This window comes from Myotis davidii, unplaced genomic scaffold (genome assembly GCF_000327345.1).
Source record: "Myotis davidii unplaced genomic scaffold, ASM32734v1 scaffold237, whole genome shotgun sequence".
In the NCBI taxonomy this organism is placed as follows: Eukaryota; Metazoa; Chordata; class Mammalia; order Chiroptera; family Vespertilionidae; genus Myotis; species Myotis davidii.
This window is the reverse complement of record NW_006287912.1, coordinates 21,278-39,939: the sequence shown is the minus strand read 5'-3', so window position 1 is coordinate 39,939 and position 18,662 is coordinate 21,278. Positions and strand designations below refer to the sequence as shown.

At 37.5% G+C, this 18,662-nt stretch overlaps 1 protein-coding gene across 4 annotated transcripts in view; it reads right to left on the bottom strand.

The window, feature by feature from the left end:
* Window positions 1-16,118, bottom strand: part of PHF6 (PHD finger protein 6) — a 59,663-nt gene extending 43,545 nt beyond the window's left edge. For 2 of the 4 annotated variants that reach the window (XM_015561318.1, XM_015561321.1), the window contains exons 1-3: window positions 15,925-16,118; window positions 11,865-12,050; window positions 11,565-11,666 (exon numbers count right to left, since the gene is read on the bottom strand). In XM_015561318.1, coding sequence (XP_015416804.1) covers window positions 11,565-11,666; window positions 11,865-12,002 — 240 coding nt within the window. In that variant the 5' untranslated portion in view covers window positions 12,003-12,050; window positions 15,925-16,118. Of the gene's footprint in view, window positions 1-11,564; window positions 11,667-11,864; window positions 12,051-13,209; window positions 13,280-14,975; window positions 15,090-15,924 lie in introns of those variants that run through there. The other 2 variants (XM_015561319.1, XM_015561320.1) reach the window with 2 other exon arrangements.
* Window positions 16,119-18,662: the final 2,544 nt, after the last annotated feature.

Below are 18,662 nucleotides of genomic sequence, written 5' to 3'. Positions count from 1 at the left end.
TTAAAAAAAATAAGGAAGAGATAAAGATGTTGGGAAACCAGATATGTGGAACATTATGGAAAATACAAAAAAAGGACTTTATTTGAATAATAGGAAAATGGGACCCTCCACCACAGCAAGGCAGCAGTTGGTGGGACCTGAGTAATGTTATCCTGTATTCCACTTTACATAAAACATTTGCCCTCCAATTTGTCACAGTCCCTGCTGAGTCCTCAGCAGAATGACTGTTGGTTGCCATTTAATGTCATGCTTGCACTTTACCCATGGCTCTCTCAAATGTGGAAAAAGGAAAGTTAACTTGACACAAACATGGTTTTCAAAAACAATGGTGGACCCCTTCCTTCCTGAGAAAAGATCTGTCCCACATACCTAATGTTTACTGAGGGCTAATTTCCTGTCCCCAATATAGGTATGTCAATTCTTAGCTTATCCTGCTTGTATCCTCAATTTTAAGTTCTTGATTTAAATAGAGGTAAAAATTTCTTTGTTGATAATTTGTTTTACTCCTCTATTCAGTTTGCTATCTAGTAGACCTAGTAAATCTCAGTAATCAATTACCTCTTCCAACATGGGGAAAGTGTAAGAAAAGGTCCCATTTTATTTCAGATGTTTGAATGTCATCTTTATATTATGGTTAGAAGCTATACTATCTTTATTTTTAAATAAAATTATATATATTTAAGGTATACAACATGATGTTCTTTTTGGGTGCTTTAGTTTGGTCAGTCCTCACCTGAGGATATTTTTCCAGTGATTTTTAGAGAGAGTGGAAGGGAGGGGGAGAGACACAGAGAGAGAAGCATAGATGTGAGAGAAACATCAATTGGTTGCCTCCCACATGTGCCTGGAACCAGGGCAGGGTTTGAGCCTACAACCAAGGTACGTGCATGCTCTTGACCAGAATTAAACCCGGGACCCTTTAGTCCAAGGGCTGACACTCTATCCAACTGATCCAACAGGGTAGGGCACATGATGTTTTACTATACATATACATAGTTGAAATGATTATTACAGCCGAGCTAATTAATGTCCATTTCTTTATATAGCTACCATTTCTTGGTGCATGTGGTGAAAGCACCAGAAAATCTACTCTCAGCAAATTTCCAGTATATAATATAGTATTATTAACTACTGTCATCATGCTCTACGTGAAACCTCTAGACTTATTCATCCTACATAATATCAACTTTATAGCCCTTGACCAACATCTCCCTAGGTTCCTCATCTCCCCACCCCTGGTAAACACTGTTCTGATGTCTGAGAAGCTGTGCTATGTTAAGATTAGGTTATGCCACATAACCAGAGTCTTAAGGAGCTGAGCCACTCATGAAAGAGGAACCAAGTCACGCATGAGAGGAGATAACAGAAACTGAAAGGACCATGACTTAGCTAAAAGTCCCATAGGGGCCGAAGGCTGGGACATATCTGCTCCTCAGTCAATTGAACCAGGGAAGAATTGAAATTCAGTTTGCAAAAGGAAGAAGTCTTAAGGAATAAAAGGAAAAATACTGCTTTCTCAGTAGCTAAGGAAAACTCATCTAAGACCACAGATAGATATAAAGTAAAACTAAAATAAGATCAATATCTTCTAGAATAGGGGAAAAGAGAAGGCTCTTGGGGAAAAGCCGAAATCTGATGGCTAGATAGAGTCAAGGGAGAGAGGGCTCCCTAAGATTTAGATTTGCCCTGTTTAATTGCTGTATATCTATGATATACATCAGTAACTGACCACAGTATATAGATATAAATTCTCACAGCTAAGTAGTTACTGCTCTCAAGACACCTGCTCCAAGAAAATGGCTACAAATGTTCAGAGAATGTTCTTGAATCTGAAGGCAAAGAAAAAATAACAAAAGTGCTTGGAGTTGGAAACAGGGTATATAGGATATTTTTATAGGAAACGAGTCAAAAAGTGAGAGCAGTTAACCTTACACTGGTGTTTGTTTTTAATAAAAGCAGCACAGTGTAGTTGGGGCAAGTTTTCAGAGCTGCCTAAAAATGCTCTTAACTCCGGGTTTATTGCTTTATTTATAGTAATACCTCACATATCCAACACAGAAAACAGAGTAAGTTCTGAATTATCTAGTTAACTGAGAGTTATCCCATTTATTTGTTAAAATTTTCTAAAAGTAATACCATTTCATGGGAGGGTAGAACATGATCTTATAACCATTTCTGGTTTATCATTATAGCTACAATCCTATCTAATAATAGACAAACATGGTAATTGACCATACCTTCGCTACGCCTCCCATTGGCTAATCAGCGTGATATCCAAATTAACCACCAACAAAAATGGCGGCTAATTTGCATACTGCAGGCAGGGCGGGACAGCGCCATCCCGCCTGCCCTGGCGCCACCTGGGCCTGCTATCTGTGACCCGGGGCGGCAGGCATCCCGTGTGCGACCAGACCCGGGGCGGGAGGGCCAGGCAGGGCAGCGAAGGCTTGAAGGTGGCTCCGGCTGGAGTGAAGGCCTGGGTCCCGGGTGCCGGAGGAAAACCAGTGCCGGCAGCCAGGGGAAGGGAAGGCCTATTGCACGAATCTTTTCGTGCAGTAGACCTCTGGTATATAATAATTAAGTCTAAAAATAAAGCTAGAAAGCAAAAATAAAATCTGAAAGCTGTCAAAGTCATTGAAAAGTGAAAAACCTGATAGATTAGGACCTTAAATTCCAAGTGCTTCTAAAATAGAGAACTTCTAAAAATTACTTATTTTACTAGAGTAACAGACTAAATCAAGCAGTTACTGAATAAATCTTTTCAAAAGTCTTTTGGAAATTGGAGGGCAATGAACTAAGTCTATTAAGTTCTTACTTAAACTAGTCTCCTGACCTTGCTCTGAATATCACATACTCCTACCCATATTTATGAATCATCATTGACAAGAAGTAAATTCCCTTATTGGAGCTTTTTAAGATTCTTTTTTCATCTGAAAGATCAGACAGACTTTTTCTGAGCTCAGATCATTAGGTTTAGGTTCTTTCTAAGGTGTAAGTCTTTCACGCTAAAATGTACGCTAAACTGTGATGCTGTTGCTATACTTCATTTGTGAAGAACCCCAAATATTCATTCATACTTAAGTACCGAGTCACCCCCCCAAAACCAGACATGGACTATTTTTTATTGTTGGTTTGCATTCTCCTCCATTAGCACAAATAAATAAGGAGTAATTATATAATGAAATAAATTGACAGTATTCCAAATTACAAAGAAGTATTAAATGAAGGCAAAGAAAAAAAATGTTTGAATTAAAAAAAAATTTAGCTAATTCAGTAATAGTCAAAGACCTGATTTTCTCCATCATTAGACTTGAAGTTTCTCTTTGGACTTCATTCATTCTCCTTAATTACTTCCAAAGTAAAGCAAAATTGATTAATATAAACAATGTAAAATACCTGCACACAAGTTAATCTGCATGTCATAATGAGAGCTTTTTTAAAAAATTCATATCTATATGAATACATTCATGATTCATATACACTTAGTTACATAGAAAATTTACCTGTTTCCCTGCAAAATACCTTAAGGTGGAGTCCTGCAAACCCAATCCAGACCACCACCTGTTTTTATAAAGTTTTATCAGAACAGAGACATGCTCATTTTTTTGTGTATTGTCTGTGCCTATGACTGAGACCATATGGCTGGCAAAGCCTTAAATATTTATCTGGTCCTTTACACAAAGTTTGCCAAACCCTGTCCCAAGGCAATGGTCTATGCCCAAGAGTGTTCATTAAAAGTCACTTGGGAACCTTTCGCAAAAGATACCTGTCTATAATCCTCTATCTCCCCTTTCTGATTTCATAGTTGGCTAGGTACCACTGTTGGATAGTAACACTATTAGTCACCTTCTGCTCCTTTGTATGCAGTTAGCAGTGCTAGCATTTTTACACTGTGGGTGCTCCATTTTGTCCTTCATTAATGCTAAATGAGCCACACACTGTAAATAGCACTGCCATTCAATACTTACTTAATACTTTAACCACTTTCTCCTCCTTGAAACTCTTCTCCCTTTGACTTCTACAGCATCACTCTCTCAGTGGAACACATTTCAAATGTGACTTTCTACGAAGCCTCTGCCTTCTCAGGTAGAATTAATAATGGCGCTCTTTCCCAACTCTCCTGTGGCATTCTTCAGATACTCCTAAAGCTAAACTATATTCACTCATGGTTGCACCCAAAGTGTTTCCATTTGTGCACGGTACAAAGTAGACACTCAATTAAGTATCTAACAAATGAACAGATACATGAATTCTAGACTCTAGATGCAGGTCTTGACAAATAATATAATGCCTATGTAAACAAAAATAACACCATACTGGATGAGTGAAAGCTGAAGAAACAAACAAAACTCCTGTTTGAAGCATACACTGCTCTCTACCATCCTGAACAAATAACCAACCTGATTTTTCCCTCTAGATTTCTCTTCTTCCTTTTCAAACTGCTGGAGCTGCAAACAACACTAAAACACAGATTAACCAAAATAGGAATTTTAGGCTATACCATTACTTCCGTGGTCAATTTACACCTAGCTCATTATTAAGGCTTCACACTATTATCCAATTGAAGCTCTCTCTTTCAAATTCAACCAACAATTAATAAGTGGCCATTATTTATTAGAACACTATTGAGCACAACTGAGATATCAAGCACTGTGCTAAGTGTTTTCCATTCATTATCCTCACTTAATCCTGTGCTAAGCAAGCAGAATAGTTTCCATTCCCCCAGAGTTCACAGAAGAGTGGGGAAGAAAGGCTTGAGAATGTGTAACAGATACAGTGCATAGTGTTAAACTTTATGACAGAGGTAAAGGCTCAGTAGGACTCAAAAACAGAGAAAACTGATCGAGGAGATGAGTAACATGAGCACATATGCAGCAGTAGAGACAAGCAGAGGATGACTGGGAAACTGAGAGGAAAGAGAATGAGTTAAGGAATGGAAAAGGTGACTTAAGATATGACTTCTGAAGGGTACGGTGAGGCCTCTGGATATTGTTTTCTATGCAGTAAGGAATCAGGAAGATTTTTACTAAGAGAGTGACATTAGGTTTTAAAAGTAGAGATCAAATCATTACCAGTAGTATGTTGGAAGGGTGGGAAGAGGAAGACTGCATTTAGGAGGCCATTAATAAAGAAAAGAAGGCAGAGACAACCCAGAAATAGAACCAAGTGACCGATGTGGAAGTATAAAGAGTTGAAGGTAAAGAATTCAGAAAGAGAATCAGGTTTCAGGGTGGGGAGTTAACGAATATTGGTTTAGACAGGTTGAGTTTAAGATGCCTGCATGACAACTATGTATACCAGACAAATATGCAGCCATTATCTTCCATTCTCCACAGTGACTACTGTATATCACTTATATCCTAAAAAATAATGCATTGTCCTTCCCCATCCCCTCCAATCCAGCTGAAATTCCTTTTTAATATTTAAAGACCCTGCCCTAGCCAGTTTGGCTTAGTGGATAGAGCATCGGCCTGCGGATTGAAGGGTCCCAGGTTTGATTCCGGTCAAGGGCACATATCTTGGTTGCAGGATCCTCCCTGGCCCCGGCCCTGGTCGGGACTCGTGCAGGAGGCAATCAATCAATGTGTTTCTCTCACATTGATGTTTCTCTGTCTTTGCCTCTCTCTTCTACTCTCTCTTAAAATCAATGGAAAAATCTCAGGTGAGGATTAAAAAAAAATTTAAAGACCCTGCAATCATCTCACATTACTCAATTCCAATCCACTACTGCCAGTCTCAATGACCCATTCTAATATATCTAATCTGTTTCCTGGACTTATCCCTTTTTCTTAACCTTACGATCTCTAGGAAGCAGTCTTAACTACCTAAATAGGCAAGAATCCTCACCCACAGGAAAATTTAAAAAGTGTATACTATAAATTGTCATATATGCAGATTCATGACATGCCCAATATCTAGATCATAAACTCTTGAAAATCATACATACTTGTTCTCTGAGGTGCAAAGCACTCCATTGGTACTGAATAAATAACAAAGTAGTGGGAGTGCAGGAGGCAACTGATCTATGTTTCTCTCTCATCAATGTTTTTTTCTCTATTTGTCTTTTTATTTACAGGGGCTACAAAACATATCTTGAGTGTAACACAGAATCAGAATATTCTTATACAGTATGTGTATACAGGATTTTTGCCCTAAAAACAGTAAGTTAATGCTAATAACAGAATATATTAATATGAATCTGATTATGTCCTAAATGAGGTACTATGTCCATCTCTGTTAGAAAACTACTAAGCTCTAATCATGACATTTTTAAATGTGATTTTTTGTTAGGTAGCTTAAAATGCAGGCTAGTATAATCTAATGATTAAGAATTCTGACTTTGTAGTTAACTGGCCCTGGATTCAAATTCCAGCTCTGCCACTTACTAGCTATATAATCACTGTCAGGTTACTTAATTTCTCGAAGCCTCAGTTTCCTTGTCTGTAAAGTGAGAATGAATACCTTCCTATTTCACTGTATGATTATGAGATTAAATAGGATCATGTATTTAAAGTACTTATCCCAGTCCCTAACACATTTAGTGTTCAATAAATGTTAGCTGTTTCTACTATTGAAAAAAGCAGGAGCATATTCAGAGGATTTCTTAATACATGTGAGTAAAATTTAGTTTGAAAAGGGGAAAGTTTAGGAGTGACCTGAGGATAGTCATGAGATACATGAGGAATTTTTCATTTAAAAAAATGTTTTTATTGATTCTTTAGAGAGACAGAGAGAGAAGGAGAGGGATAGATAGAAACATTGATGAGAGAGAAACATAGATCAGTTGCCTCCTGCACTCCCACTACTGGGGACGGAACCTGCAACCTGGGCATGGGCCCTGACTGGGAATCAAACAAGTAACCTCTTGGTGTGTGAGACAACATTCAACCAACTGAGCCACACTGACTGGGTGAGAATTTTTTATCCTATATAATAATCCTCTATAATAAAGAGGTAATATGCAAATTGGCCATCACACCCTCACACAAGATGGCTGCCCCCATGTGGGCACAAGATGGCCGCCACAAGATGGCCAGCAGGGGAGGGCAGTTAGGAGCGGCCAGGCCAGCAGGGGAGGGCAGTTGGGAGTGACCAGGCCGGCAGGGAGGGCAGTTAGGAGTCCCCGTGCACAAATTTCATGCACTGGGCCTGTAGTTTTTAATAATAAAACAAACAAACAGTTCCTTGATTGGAAAAGGATCTAGCATAAATGGCTTTAAATTAAGCAAGATGGCCCAGCTGAAGTGGCTCAGTGGTTGAGCATCAACCTATGACCAGGAGGTCACAGTTTGATTCCAGTCAGGGCACATGCCTGGTTGTGGGCTTGATGCCCAGTACGGGGCCTGCAGAAGGCAGCTGATCAATGATTCTCTATCATGACTGATGTTTCTATCTCTCTCTCCCTCTCCTTTAATCTCTGAAATCAATAAAAATATATTTTTTAAAAAATTAAGCAAGATACTTGAGCTATACAGAAGGATGAATTTCTCAACTCTGAAATGTGTTATATAATACTGCTCCAGATTGCTTGGGTAGAATTACAATTTCTTGATATATTTAAGAATAGGACAAAAATCTTACATTGGATAGCTTCTAGCAGTCTTGCCTAGGAGTAAGGAAGGAGAATGAAATAGCCTTTTGAACTCCTTTTGTTCCTAGAGTCTGTGACATATCTGACCCAGGTACTAATTAGAACAGTAACTATCTGATGTAGATACTCTTTTTTTTAAACATATATTTTATTGATTTTTTACAGAGAGGAAAGGAGAGGGTTAGAGAGTTAGGAACATTGACGAGAGAGAAACATCAATCAGCTGCCTCTTGCACACCCCCCACTGGGGATGTGCCCACAACCAAGGTACATGCCCTTGACCGGAATCGAACCTGGGACCCTTCAGTCCGCAGGCCGATGCTCTATCCATGGAGCCAAACCGGTCAGGGCTGATGTAGATACTCTTAATGATCTCACCACCAACTTCATCCAGAAAGAGTACATTCTTCAAATATACTGCTTTCAAGTGTCTCCTTAAACAAAATGAAAATAGTGGTAACTCATAATTTTATTTGGAAATTTGCATTTCTTGGCTAGATGGTTGGAGAATAAGAGTAGGTGGTACAGATGTGGTGTCTCCATAAGGCTTCAACAGGAACTGGAAACCATTCTGGAAAAATGTGTATCTGTCTTAACTGCAAAAACAGAGTCTCAAATTATAAAAACCTCAATACTCTGCCAAATTTCTCCTGGTCCACCTTGGGGTTATATAGTTAAAGGTGATGTAAAAAGAGATGAATACATTCTTGTGGAATGGTTTTTCCTCCCCTGATCCTTGTGGCAAACATGAAAACCTTGGAAATTTGCCTTTGGCAGCATGAACATAGAAACCACACAACCATACCTCCCGCTCTACTGCAACCTCCCATCCTCTCAAGACTGACCCATCTGGCCACCTATATACACTTTCACATCAAGCCCTAACCGCTTCTCTCTCTACTTTTCTTTGGGGCAAGTGAGCAACTCTGGAGCCAACACCAAATATAGACTAGAACCTGCCTTGAAAGCACCCAGGGACCAGCACTCCTGTTTTCGATTATTTTCAATGAGTATTCATGACCTACTTTTCACCTAGAAATCTAGATAAACAGGAGCCAGGACAAACAGGCTCACAGGATAAATTGCTTTAAAAACTCAATTAGGGACGCTGATTATCTAGTTTATATGTAGCTTATCTACCTACATGAAGTTCTTCACTTTTCCCTCCCTTCCTATTTGATTTATGGTCCTTTTATTACTTAGACAAATTTACAAAGGAAAGAGTAAAGAAAAAAACTAAAATTTGATATTTTGGTTACTTGATAATACTTCATATAAAATTATATAATGGAAGGAGCAAAACTAAAGGCTAAAAGGAGACTTCAAAATAATTTCAATGTTAAACATATAAATACTGCTCTAGTCCTGTCCCCTACGTAAGTTATTTAAATTTTGACAGTTTGGGAGGAGGAAAAGGAGCAAAATTACATAGTCAGGCTCCAAAGTTCTCTCCTTCTGCCATTATTCTTCAATGCCAGATGCCCACAGCCTCAATATGGCTTCAAAACACCTAAGGAAACTCTGTATATTTTATAGCACTTTTTGTTATGCAACATCACTGTTTAGTAAGCAGTGATACAGCATTATCTGTTTACCATGGGTGAAAAAATAAGTTAATGACTTATCTAAAGTTACATAATGTATCAGTGGCAGAGTTATTTAAAAAATGGGCTCCATGACTTCCCAGCCCAGCATGCTCTTCATTAGCCTATGATAATATTAGCTGGACCTTATTATTTAAAATTAATACCTAGAATGGTGGCTATTATTTATCAAGTCCTAACCACATGTCAGGCACCATGCTTAGTCCTATATAGTCTCTCTCTTAATTCTCACATTATCCCTGTGAGAAAAGTACAAGGACTGTTGTTATCTTCTTTTGGCAGGTGATGAAAACATGGCGTAGAGAAGTAAATAATTTGCCCAGGGTCAACCAGCTAATAAGTGACAAAGCTGGGATTTAAATACAAAACTTTTACTATAGTTTGTGGTTTTTATCTCCAATATTGTTCCACTCCCTAGATCAAGGAATAAGTTATGTATAACTCACTACACTTGAGGAGGGGGGGAATCAACTCCATTCACTATACCATTAAAAATTAATCAACTTATAATAGTGAAACCTGCACAAAGTTCTGATGCTTTCTTCACACACAGTCCAAATGGATTAAATCTCCATTGAATTTACCAATACTGCCAGATGTATGCTGCTGCTTCATGTAAAACTAGGCTATATATCTATATCTATATCTATATCTAATCTATATCTAGATCTAGATCTAGATCTAGATAGATAGATATATGCCTAAGTGACCATTATGACCAAACGACCAGCCGGTAGCTATGACGCGCACTGACCACCAGGGGGGGCAGACGCTCAACGCAGGAGCTGCCCCCTGGTGGTCAGTGCGCTCCCACAGCCAACCTCCTGCGGTTTCTCCCCCTGGCAGGCCGGCTCCGATTGGCCCTGATCGCCTGCCAGGCTGAGGGACCCCACCCATGCATGAATTCGTGCACCGGGCCTCTAGTTTGTTACTAATATTGTAACAGTAGGGAACAAAACTGTTCCTGCTCTAACTAGACAAAAAAATTGTAACAAGTCAGGATGTGGAAGCATTTTCCAGGCATTTCATAGTGCCAAGGAATAAATAATGGACTGATAAGGCTTACAGTACACCCACCATCAAGTAAATAGTATTCTTTCTTTGTATCTGATTTTGTTTTTAAGGACGAGGAAATAAAAACATGCTATTCTGGTTCTCAGGTCAGTAAGCCACAGCAACATGAAATCTAAAGCCACATTTAAACAAATAAAAATCAAATTAAAATGGAGCATTCTATTGGTATCTACAGTTTTGGGGGTGGGGAAGATAAACATTTTCAGTTAAGATCTCATTACAACAAAAACAGTCTGACTTCTAAATTTCTATTTGTGCCAGTACTGATTCTAGGATTTAAGAATATTTATCTTAAAGCAAATCTCAAATGTTGTTCTTGAACTTCTTCATATTATTTTTTCTAATACTAAAAGATTGACTACTTTTCAAAATAATTCCTGATCATCAAAATGATAGCTTCCACTTCCCATCAGATTCTTTGTGAAATGAGATTACTTAGTTCCCAAGAGGAGAGATATATGTTCTGTCAAACTCATCTTTAAAATAATGAAACACTTCATAGTGAAGCTACTGGAGGTACATTTACAGATGCAATTTCACTAAGGAGTTCAAAGGAGACAAAAAAATCAAATGAAAAGAAACTGTTTTAATGCAAACGATAATGTATCAAAAATATATCAACTGAAATGACACTACTTTTCCAATAGAACAATATAGTATCTTGCCAATCTGGTTACTGGTAGTGAAGACAGCTATAGGAACATTACTCTTGCATAGCTTCAGAAAAACTGTAAAACTCACCAAAAGTTATCAAAAGTCATAAATGCTGGGTAATATACCTGAATCACAGTTCGATACTTTGTTCAGCAACTGCTGACATTTTTCTGTTGAAAGATTACTGTCATCTTCATTTGTAATGACAATTACTTTATGATAGGTGAAAACACATCAAAATTTAATTGTAAAAATATACTTAAATGAAAACTTTAACACATAATACATTCAAATTAAGCAAACTGCTTGTTTTCTAAGTCAATACAGCCTCCAAGAAGATTTTAATTATTTTTTAAAAGAATAAAAATGAATATTGATTCACTTTTTTTTACATTTGCTATTTTAAAATAAATTTATTGGGGTGACGCTGTTTAATAACATTATATAATTTCAAGTGATCCACTCCTTTTGTTAATTGGTAAGTTAAATCCAGCCTTGAAATTTGCTGGTTTGGGGAGAAAAAAAGATTGCAATTTAAAATTAAATTAAATTAATAAGGTAATACACTTTAAAATAAGCAATTTCTTTACTAATGAGCTTAAAATAAATTTTATTTGCAAGAAGCAGAAATACCAACTTACCAGCTTCGTGCCTCTTTTAATTTCCTTTTGGACATCTTCAATAGAAAATCCACCAAGACTCTCATTATCAGAGTGTGATGATACCAAAGCAGATGAAAAGAGCTAAAATTACATTTAAAAAAAAAAATAAGGTTCATATATAAAGAAATTACAGTGAAACAGTGAATAAGATGTTAAACTTAAAAGGAAATATTCTTAAAATTTAACTGAGTTTTTCTTCATTTTTTTTAAGAATTCAGGACTATTCATTGTTAATATTCTTATGGTTTCAAGTCTCTCAGTTGCTGCTGGTATACTTACCATGCACTTATGGTGTGCTGCCACCTTCTGGTTTTCAGATATTAGTAACTGTCCACATTCCTTGTCTCTATTTGACTTACAAAAGCCACATTTGCGCTGTCTTGTAGGCCCCTTTTTCTGTTCAACTGAACTTGACATGATTTTTAAGTTGCCTTTAGAATGCCACTTTATAAGCCCCAAGAAATGCTACAGAGAATAAGAAGAGCAACAAAATGGTTAATTTCATTTAAAATCAGTGTACACATAGTCAGGTAAGTTGTTTGATATCGTAATTAAGTTCTAATATATGCATTTTAAATGGCTTTTTAGTGATTTTAGACAAATCACTATTAAAACTTAAGATGCCTCCATAATGAAAAAAATATGTATTTATGTATAATCTAATGAAATTCAGAAAAATCAAACTGCTCCCAAATTAGGAGATATGTGAATTAGAACTATTTCTGCCTGGATAAGTAAAAAATGTACAATGTGTGATATTAAATCCATCATCTGCTAACAAAATTAATGCAACATATTTTTCATGTGTAGGCAGATGCTCCTTCAAGGAAACAAAACATTATATATCTAAGAGAAGAACAAAAACTACAACTATACAATGCCCAGAATGAACAGAATTCTATAATTCCTTAAAGTTTACATATTGGTAAACAAGAAAGAAATAAATGTACTTAATGATGACTTTGGAACACTTATTTTTAAACTTGAATTATTTTCAAGTTAAAAAATGATGTATATGTCTTTAATAAGTGAATTTTTGCTATTGTATTACATTTTTAAGTAAAGAAAAAAATTAGGCTTATAAAAGTCTATTCAAAAATGTAAACTTTGGAAATTAATTATTTATAAAAATAACTGTATTATCTGACTCAGATTTACTCCAAAAGTCTGCTTATTAAAGTTGTAAACTAAAAGTAGCATTCTAAATACAATAACTTTCACATTTACTTAGTAATACTGTATAAAGGTAGGAACATATTTCTGAATCAGTCTTAAATTCAGTCAAACTATAATTATAGGTAGGATAGTCAAACAAAAAAGGGAAGAAAAGCTCTAACATAATAAGGTTTCAGATTTAGATCATCAAGCTCAACACAGATTCTTCAGAAGTATTAAACAAATGTAAAATCAGTTACTTGATTTGTGTAGTTTTTCCAAATCAGCATAAGTAAGCAGTTCAGGAACCAGGTTGCCACAAAATAAATCACAATGAATAAAATCTCAAGTTTTTGTCTTGAAATTTACTATATTTTCCAATTTTTGATATATTTTAATATTTTCATAATACCATGTTGAAAAAATAGACTCACTAACACAATATTGTAGCTTTCTGAGATGCACTTACCAAGAACAGTAACACTGGATGTCAGCAAGGTAGTAGGTACAAACCATTTAGCACTTGATAATATAAAAATGCAGATACTTAATCAAAATTTAAAGTGAAGCCACAAAGAGTTCTTATCAATTTATATCTAGATTTTTTTTCTTTTTAACAAAATTTCAAAGGCCCTGAAGGTCTCTGTGTAGATGGGTTTAACAAACTTTTAATGCCAATTTTAAATACCTCAGTCTTCCAAATAGCATAAAATGGTACTGAATTCACAGCACTGGTTATAAACTGTGAAACTGATTGAAAATAGGCAGCAAATACTTTTAAGATTAAAGGAGAAAAAAGAACATAACAAAGAAACAAAAGAAACAAAAGAGGAAGTGTGTTTGCATTTGATCAGGCAAATATGTGTTCAGTTGCTTTATCAAGAATATAGCTGCCAAAATCTTTAGAATTAACTATGCAAAACACCAAATTAATAAATAGCCTCAAAATTTGCTATTTGTGTTCTAAATTAGTGTTTTTTTCTACTATGCAATAGCAGGCACTATGAAACCATTGTAATACATTCAGCATTTCTCCCGCTCATCCTTGGCCAGTTGAAAGGATGGCACATTGTGAATCTAATTTGTACAGGCATCATTAATGTGTAATTTCTATACAATGGTAGCTATCATAGGATATAAAATCGGCTTAAGATAAAGAAAATTCCTAAAGTAGAAAATCACTTTTTATTCTTGAGATTAATTCTGAAAATGGTACCCTCAAAATTTTATCCATATTGAATTCTGCCTCTTTCAGTTTATAAACAGGTAAATTTCTCATCCTAATTTTGAGAACCTGCTTTTCTGGCTATCAAAGATCCCAAAATCCAAGAGAAGGAAGGTATATTTTATTTTGCATTCAAAGATATTTTAGTGTATTTTTTCTGTAATCAGTATAAATATAATTTGTAAAATGAACAGAAACACACAAAAGTGCACAAAACCAATAAAAAACTTTCCCCAATGTGCAATGACTGAATGGATTTTTCCACTAAAATTCAAATAATGCATCTGTGCACATCTTGCTAATTTTTTTTCAGCCTCCTTATAAAACATGAAGTGGAGATCATCATGGAAACAATGAGTCCTAGCAAAAATGTCTTTATCATAAAAATATATAGATTTTTATCTAATGCTGTCACATTTGTGGTCTTCTAGTTAAGGAGAATAAGGGCATTCCAAGGACCAATATTAAGGGGTTCATAATAATCCACACAGCTACATGGCATTTTAATTTTAGTTTACAATGTTTTTCAGGGCATGCAAAGATCAAAGTTTGATGCCTTCACCCAACAATGAAACCTTTTCCATAAAAGAAACATCACATTATAGGCAATGTTATAAAGCAGAAATAAAGAGGCAAAGATAATAGCGGTGAAAGGCAATTTAAATGTCTGAAAAATATAAAAGCACGATTAGTTAAGCTGAAACAACCAATGCATTTCTGATTTTCCAAGATGCTGTGAAACACCAAGGTAGAAATAAACTGAAACATCAAGGAGAGCATTCAAGAGCTAACTCGAGAGCACATTCAATGTCTGGTATCTGAAAGACCATTTTCACAGAAAAACACACAAACAAAAACTGCAGTACCAGAAGATCAAACAATTCTACACGCAAGCCAGTTGAAATATACAGATCAAAATATGTAAATGTGATCCCCACAAAAGCAGTATTTATGTCAGGAAAGTTACAGTGGAGAGAAATAAACGAATAAGAAATGAACCGGAAGGGCACCTGAATTTGGTTGCACGATATTACATGTTTCGCACTGCTTCTTGCGGTTATTCAAAAGGAAACTGAAGGAATTTTCCAGTTGTTTCAAACCCAAGGGTAGAGAAAGAATTTGATCTGTATGAATAAGACCTGATATTAAGTCCATAAGCCGATGAAAAGAAAGGGTTTTTCAATTACTAGAGGATTTTTCAACTTCCACACAGAATATCGAAAGGAACAAATTTCAAAAGAACGCCGTGCTGTTCGTGCATATAATAAAGGATAGTACCCATAACGTACCAGATCCTCCCCGTTATTTATTCAATACACACTAGACTCCAAGATCTCCCTCTAATCTAGCGCTAGATAAACTCGCAAAACTATCTTCCTCTAAAGCACTTTAGCAGGTTCCTTTCTGTCGTAAAGTCAGGGTCCCCTAACTGTCCTTTTCCAATCCACCAGAATCCAGGAAAATATCATCCTACCACTTTCCTTAACCCTCCTCCCCTAGGAGTTCGCCCTCTAAGTCTTGGTTTCGTATCTGTTTCACCCCTAATCCCCCCCACCCCGGAGTTTTTCCTCTTTCTGTAAGGCTAACCTTCTTGCCATCCTAACAATTCTTCCTCTTACTCTTCCCAAACTGGGAGTCTCCCTCCTTCCCAAATATGTACTAAGCAACGGCAAAGACTAGAAATACCCAGTATTTTTCCTCCCTAAATGTTGCGCCCCCTCCCCCGAAGTCTAGACTTAAGCCTAACCTCTCCCTTATCTCCTCTAAATTACTTTTCTCAGCAGCCTCCAAGCCAAGTGCCTTCAATGAGCGGCGCTTCTGGGGTCCCCGACAATAAAGCGAGACCACCAAGATTCCCCCTTAACAACGGGCAGGGGCGGCGGCCTGGCTACCGCCATCCTCCTTGTCTTCTCCCGCCAGGCATAGAATGGGGGGCCCCAGGGTACTGTGGGGACTCACCGGCGGGGCCCAGAGGCGAACGGCAGGGGAGAAGCGCCAATGAGGGGAAAGAGAAAGAAGTCGGTCTCGGTTCTCCAGCAGCGCCTCAGAGCGGGGCTCTGTCGCCGGAGGTTGTTTCCTTTCATTCGAGGAGACGAGCTCGCGGAGTGCCCTTACGTCGCTCCCCCCAGCACGCAACGACTCAAAGGGCGTTATACGCCTGAACGCGCCGCGGGTTCTGATTGGCTGTAGTGAAGGGACAACTGAAGCCGCAGAATCACAGCGCATGTGCACTCACCGCCCCCAGTTAGGAGCTGGGCAACAGGCACCGCCTCCTGCTCGCGCGCGCGTACCTTCTATTCTTCGGTCCATCGCTCAGCCAAGTGTTTGGGGCAGGATCCGACGAGATACAGAAAGAGATTCAAAGCTGTGGGTTGGGTGAAGAAACAGCAGGGTTAGGACCAGAAACCATTGGGTAGAGACCCCGGGTGACCAGTTTTCAACAGTGATTCATATGGGTAGGCCTTATCCCTTGCACTTGTTCACCGAGGCCTTTTCACATCCATTATTTCATTGTACTCTCATGGCATCACTTTGAGATCCTCCGTCCTCTCATTTTACTGCCAGGAAAGACTGAGAAGCTCGTAGCGGAGTCTGTCTCAAATTCAATCCTTGGGTGAATCATTTTAATCTCTGTACCTTAATTTTCTGTCTTTAAAATGGGGATTTAAAAAGTAGTATCTAATGGGTTTATTGTGAGGAAGAAATGAAATAATGTAAGTGTGTATTAGCGTCCCTGGCATATAATAGGCCCTCTATAAATGCTGACATTATCATAATCAGAAAAGATACATGATTTTTTCTTTTACAACTCACACAGGTAAACCAGACATTTAAACGAAACACTTACCTCTTTGATGTATGAAGCAAGGATGCTTGGGTTTGAATCCCAGCTCCCCCACTCTAGCTCTATGACCTTGATCACGGTGCATTTCTTCTCTCTCCCTCAATTTCAACAAGTCCAAATCTCCTAGGGTTATAATGAGAAATTAGAGAAATGAGTTAATATATGTAAATTACATAGAATAATACTATGTAATAATATTATTACATAGAATAATATAGTATGCTCTATATAAGGGTCAGCTTTTATTATTTTCTACTTGGCTCACTAGTGCAAGCCCGTGGTTTAAGAGGGGAAAAAAGCCCTAACAAACAAATGAAAATTTAAAGAGGCCCTTTAAGTAGCTACTTTTCCTGACAGAAGGGGAGGCAGTGGCTTTCCATTGCTTTGATACAATGTTGTTTCATACTTCATATTTTCCCCTGCAATGTCAGCCTTATATTGTAATCCTCAAGGAAACATTGTATCCCATATAAGCAGGCACTCATAGTAGCAGTCATTTAACCGCGTGGTACTCTTACCCTTTTCACCCAGGCCCTGTACCATGAAAGGGAGTGGCTTGAGATTTACCAAGACCCAAAATGTATATTCAAACATTTACAGTGTATTTGAAAACAGGTCCCTGAGTGTAATTTTCCACCAGCTTTACACACTTATTGATGTCAAAATGAGACTGATGATTGTGTCAGTAACGAAATGTGTAGTGCCTATCCACTGGTTTTTTTTAGATTTTTCCCAACACTCCCACATTTTGCTATCTTTTATTCATTCTATCATCCATGCATTCATTTCAACAAAATTTGATTCAATAAACGTCTGCAAAACTAATTTCCAAACACAAGAGAGACATAGATTGACTCCTGACCTTGAGCTCATGGTCTATAAAGGCAGACAGAAAAACAAACAAATACATAGTATGATATGATAAATGTTACATTAAAGGTGTGTGCCTGGTGTAGACATCCTCTGCCTATTACGTACAAAGCACTATGCTAAGGTACAACACAACAGTGAATAAGACACAGCCTTTGTCCTCACCTCTTTACAGTCTAACAAGAAAAAGACAAATAGCTTCCATAGGAGATGGACTGTGGTAAGTGCCTTAAAATTTGGAAACCCCAACTTTTTTTAGTTTCAGACCCCAAGCCTGGTAGCCAGTTCCAATTAGCACAACTGATAGATGCAGCCTGTTATTTCAAGGGCTACAGAAAGGAGTCAGGTTGTGATAACAGGCTCTTAACAATGCCTGAGGATATAGCATAGGATCTTTTAATCTCTTATTGATCTATCACTACACTCCCACCAACACTCTTCCTGCCTTTTTCTTCAAGCTCTAGATATCACTTACTGTACCTCATTCCCAGCAAAGGCCTAACTTCCTGACTGAGTAGGGCCATCTGAGCTAAGCAGTATCTTCTACACCCATCCTTTTTTGCTTCCTTCAAGACTCACAGAAAGAATTGTCCTTCTGATTTTTAAAGCTAAAGCTGTGGTTTTAATCACATCTCTTCTGTGCTCTGGAAGGACTGATTTCCTACTTGTTCCCTGCTCCAGCAGCATCAATTGCCTGGTTCTTGTTTGCTTTAAAACACATAGGATTCTTCTACCTTCACTGCCAGACTGTGTTCTTTGCTTCCAATTGCTCTCTGATCACTCATACAGCAGGCATTTGCAGATATTTTTTGTATGCCAGGTATTATGCCCGACATTGGGGATTTGAAAAGGAATAAGACAGTTCCTGCCTTCAAGGAAATCTCAGTCTGAGGAAGAAAATCAAGTATTTATAATGAGGAAGAAAACAGAATTTCAGTACAATAGGTAAAATGCTATAATAGAATTGATGAACTTGGTCCAG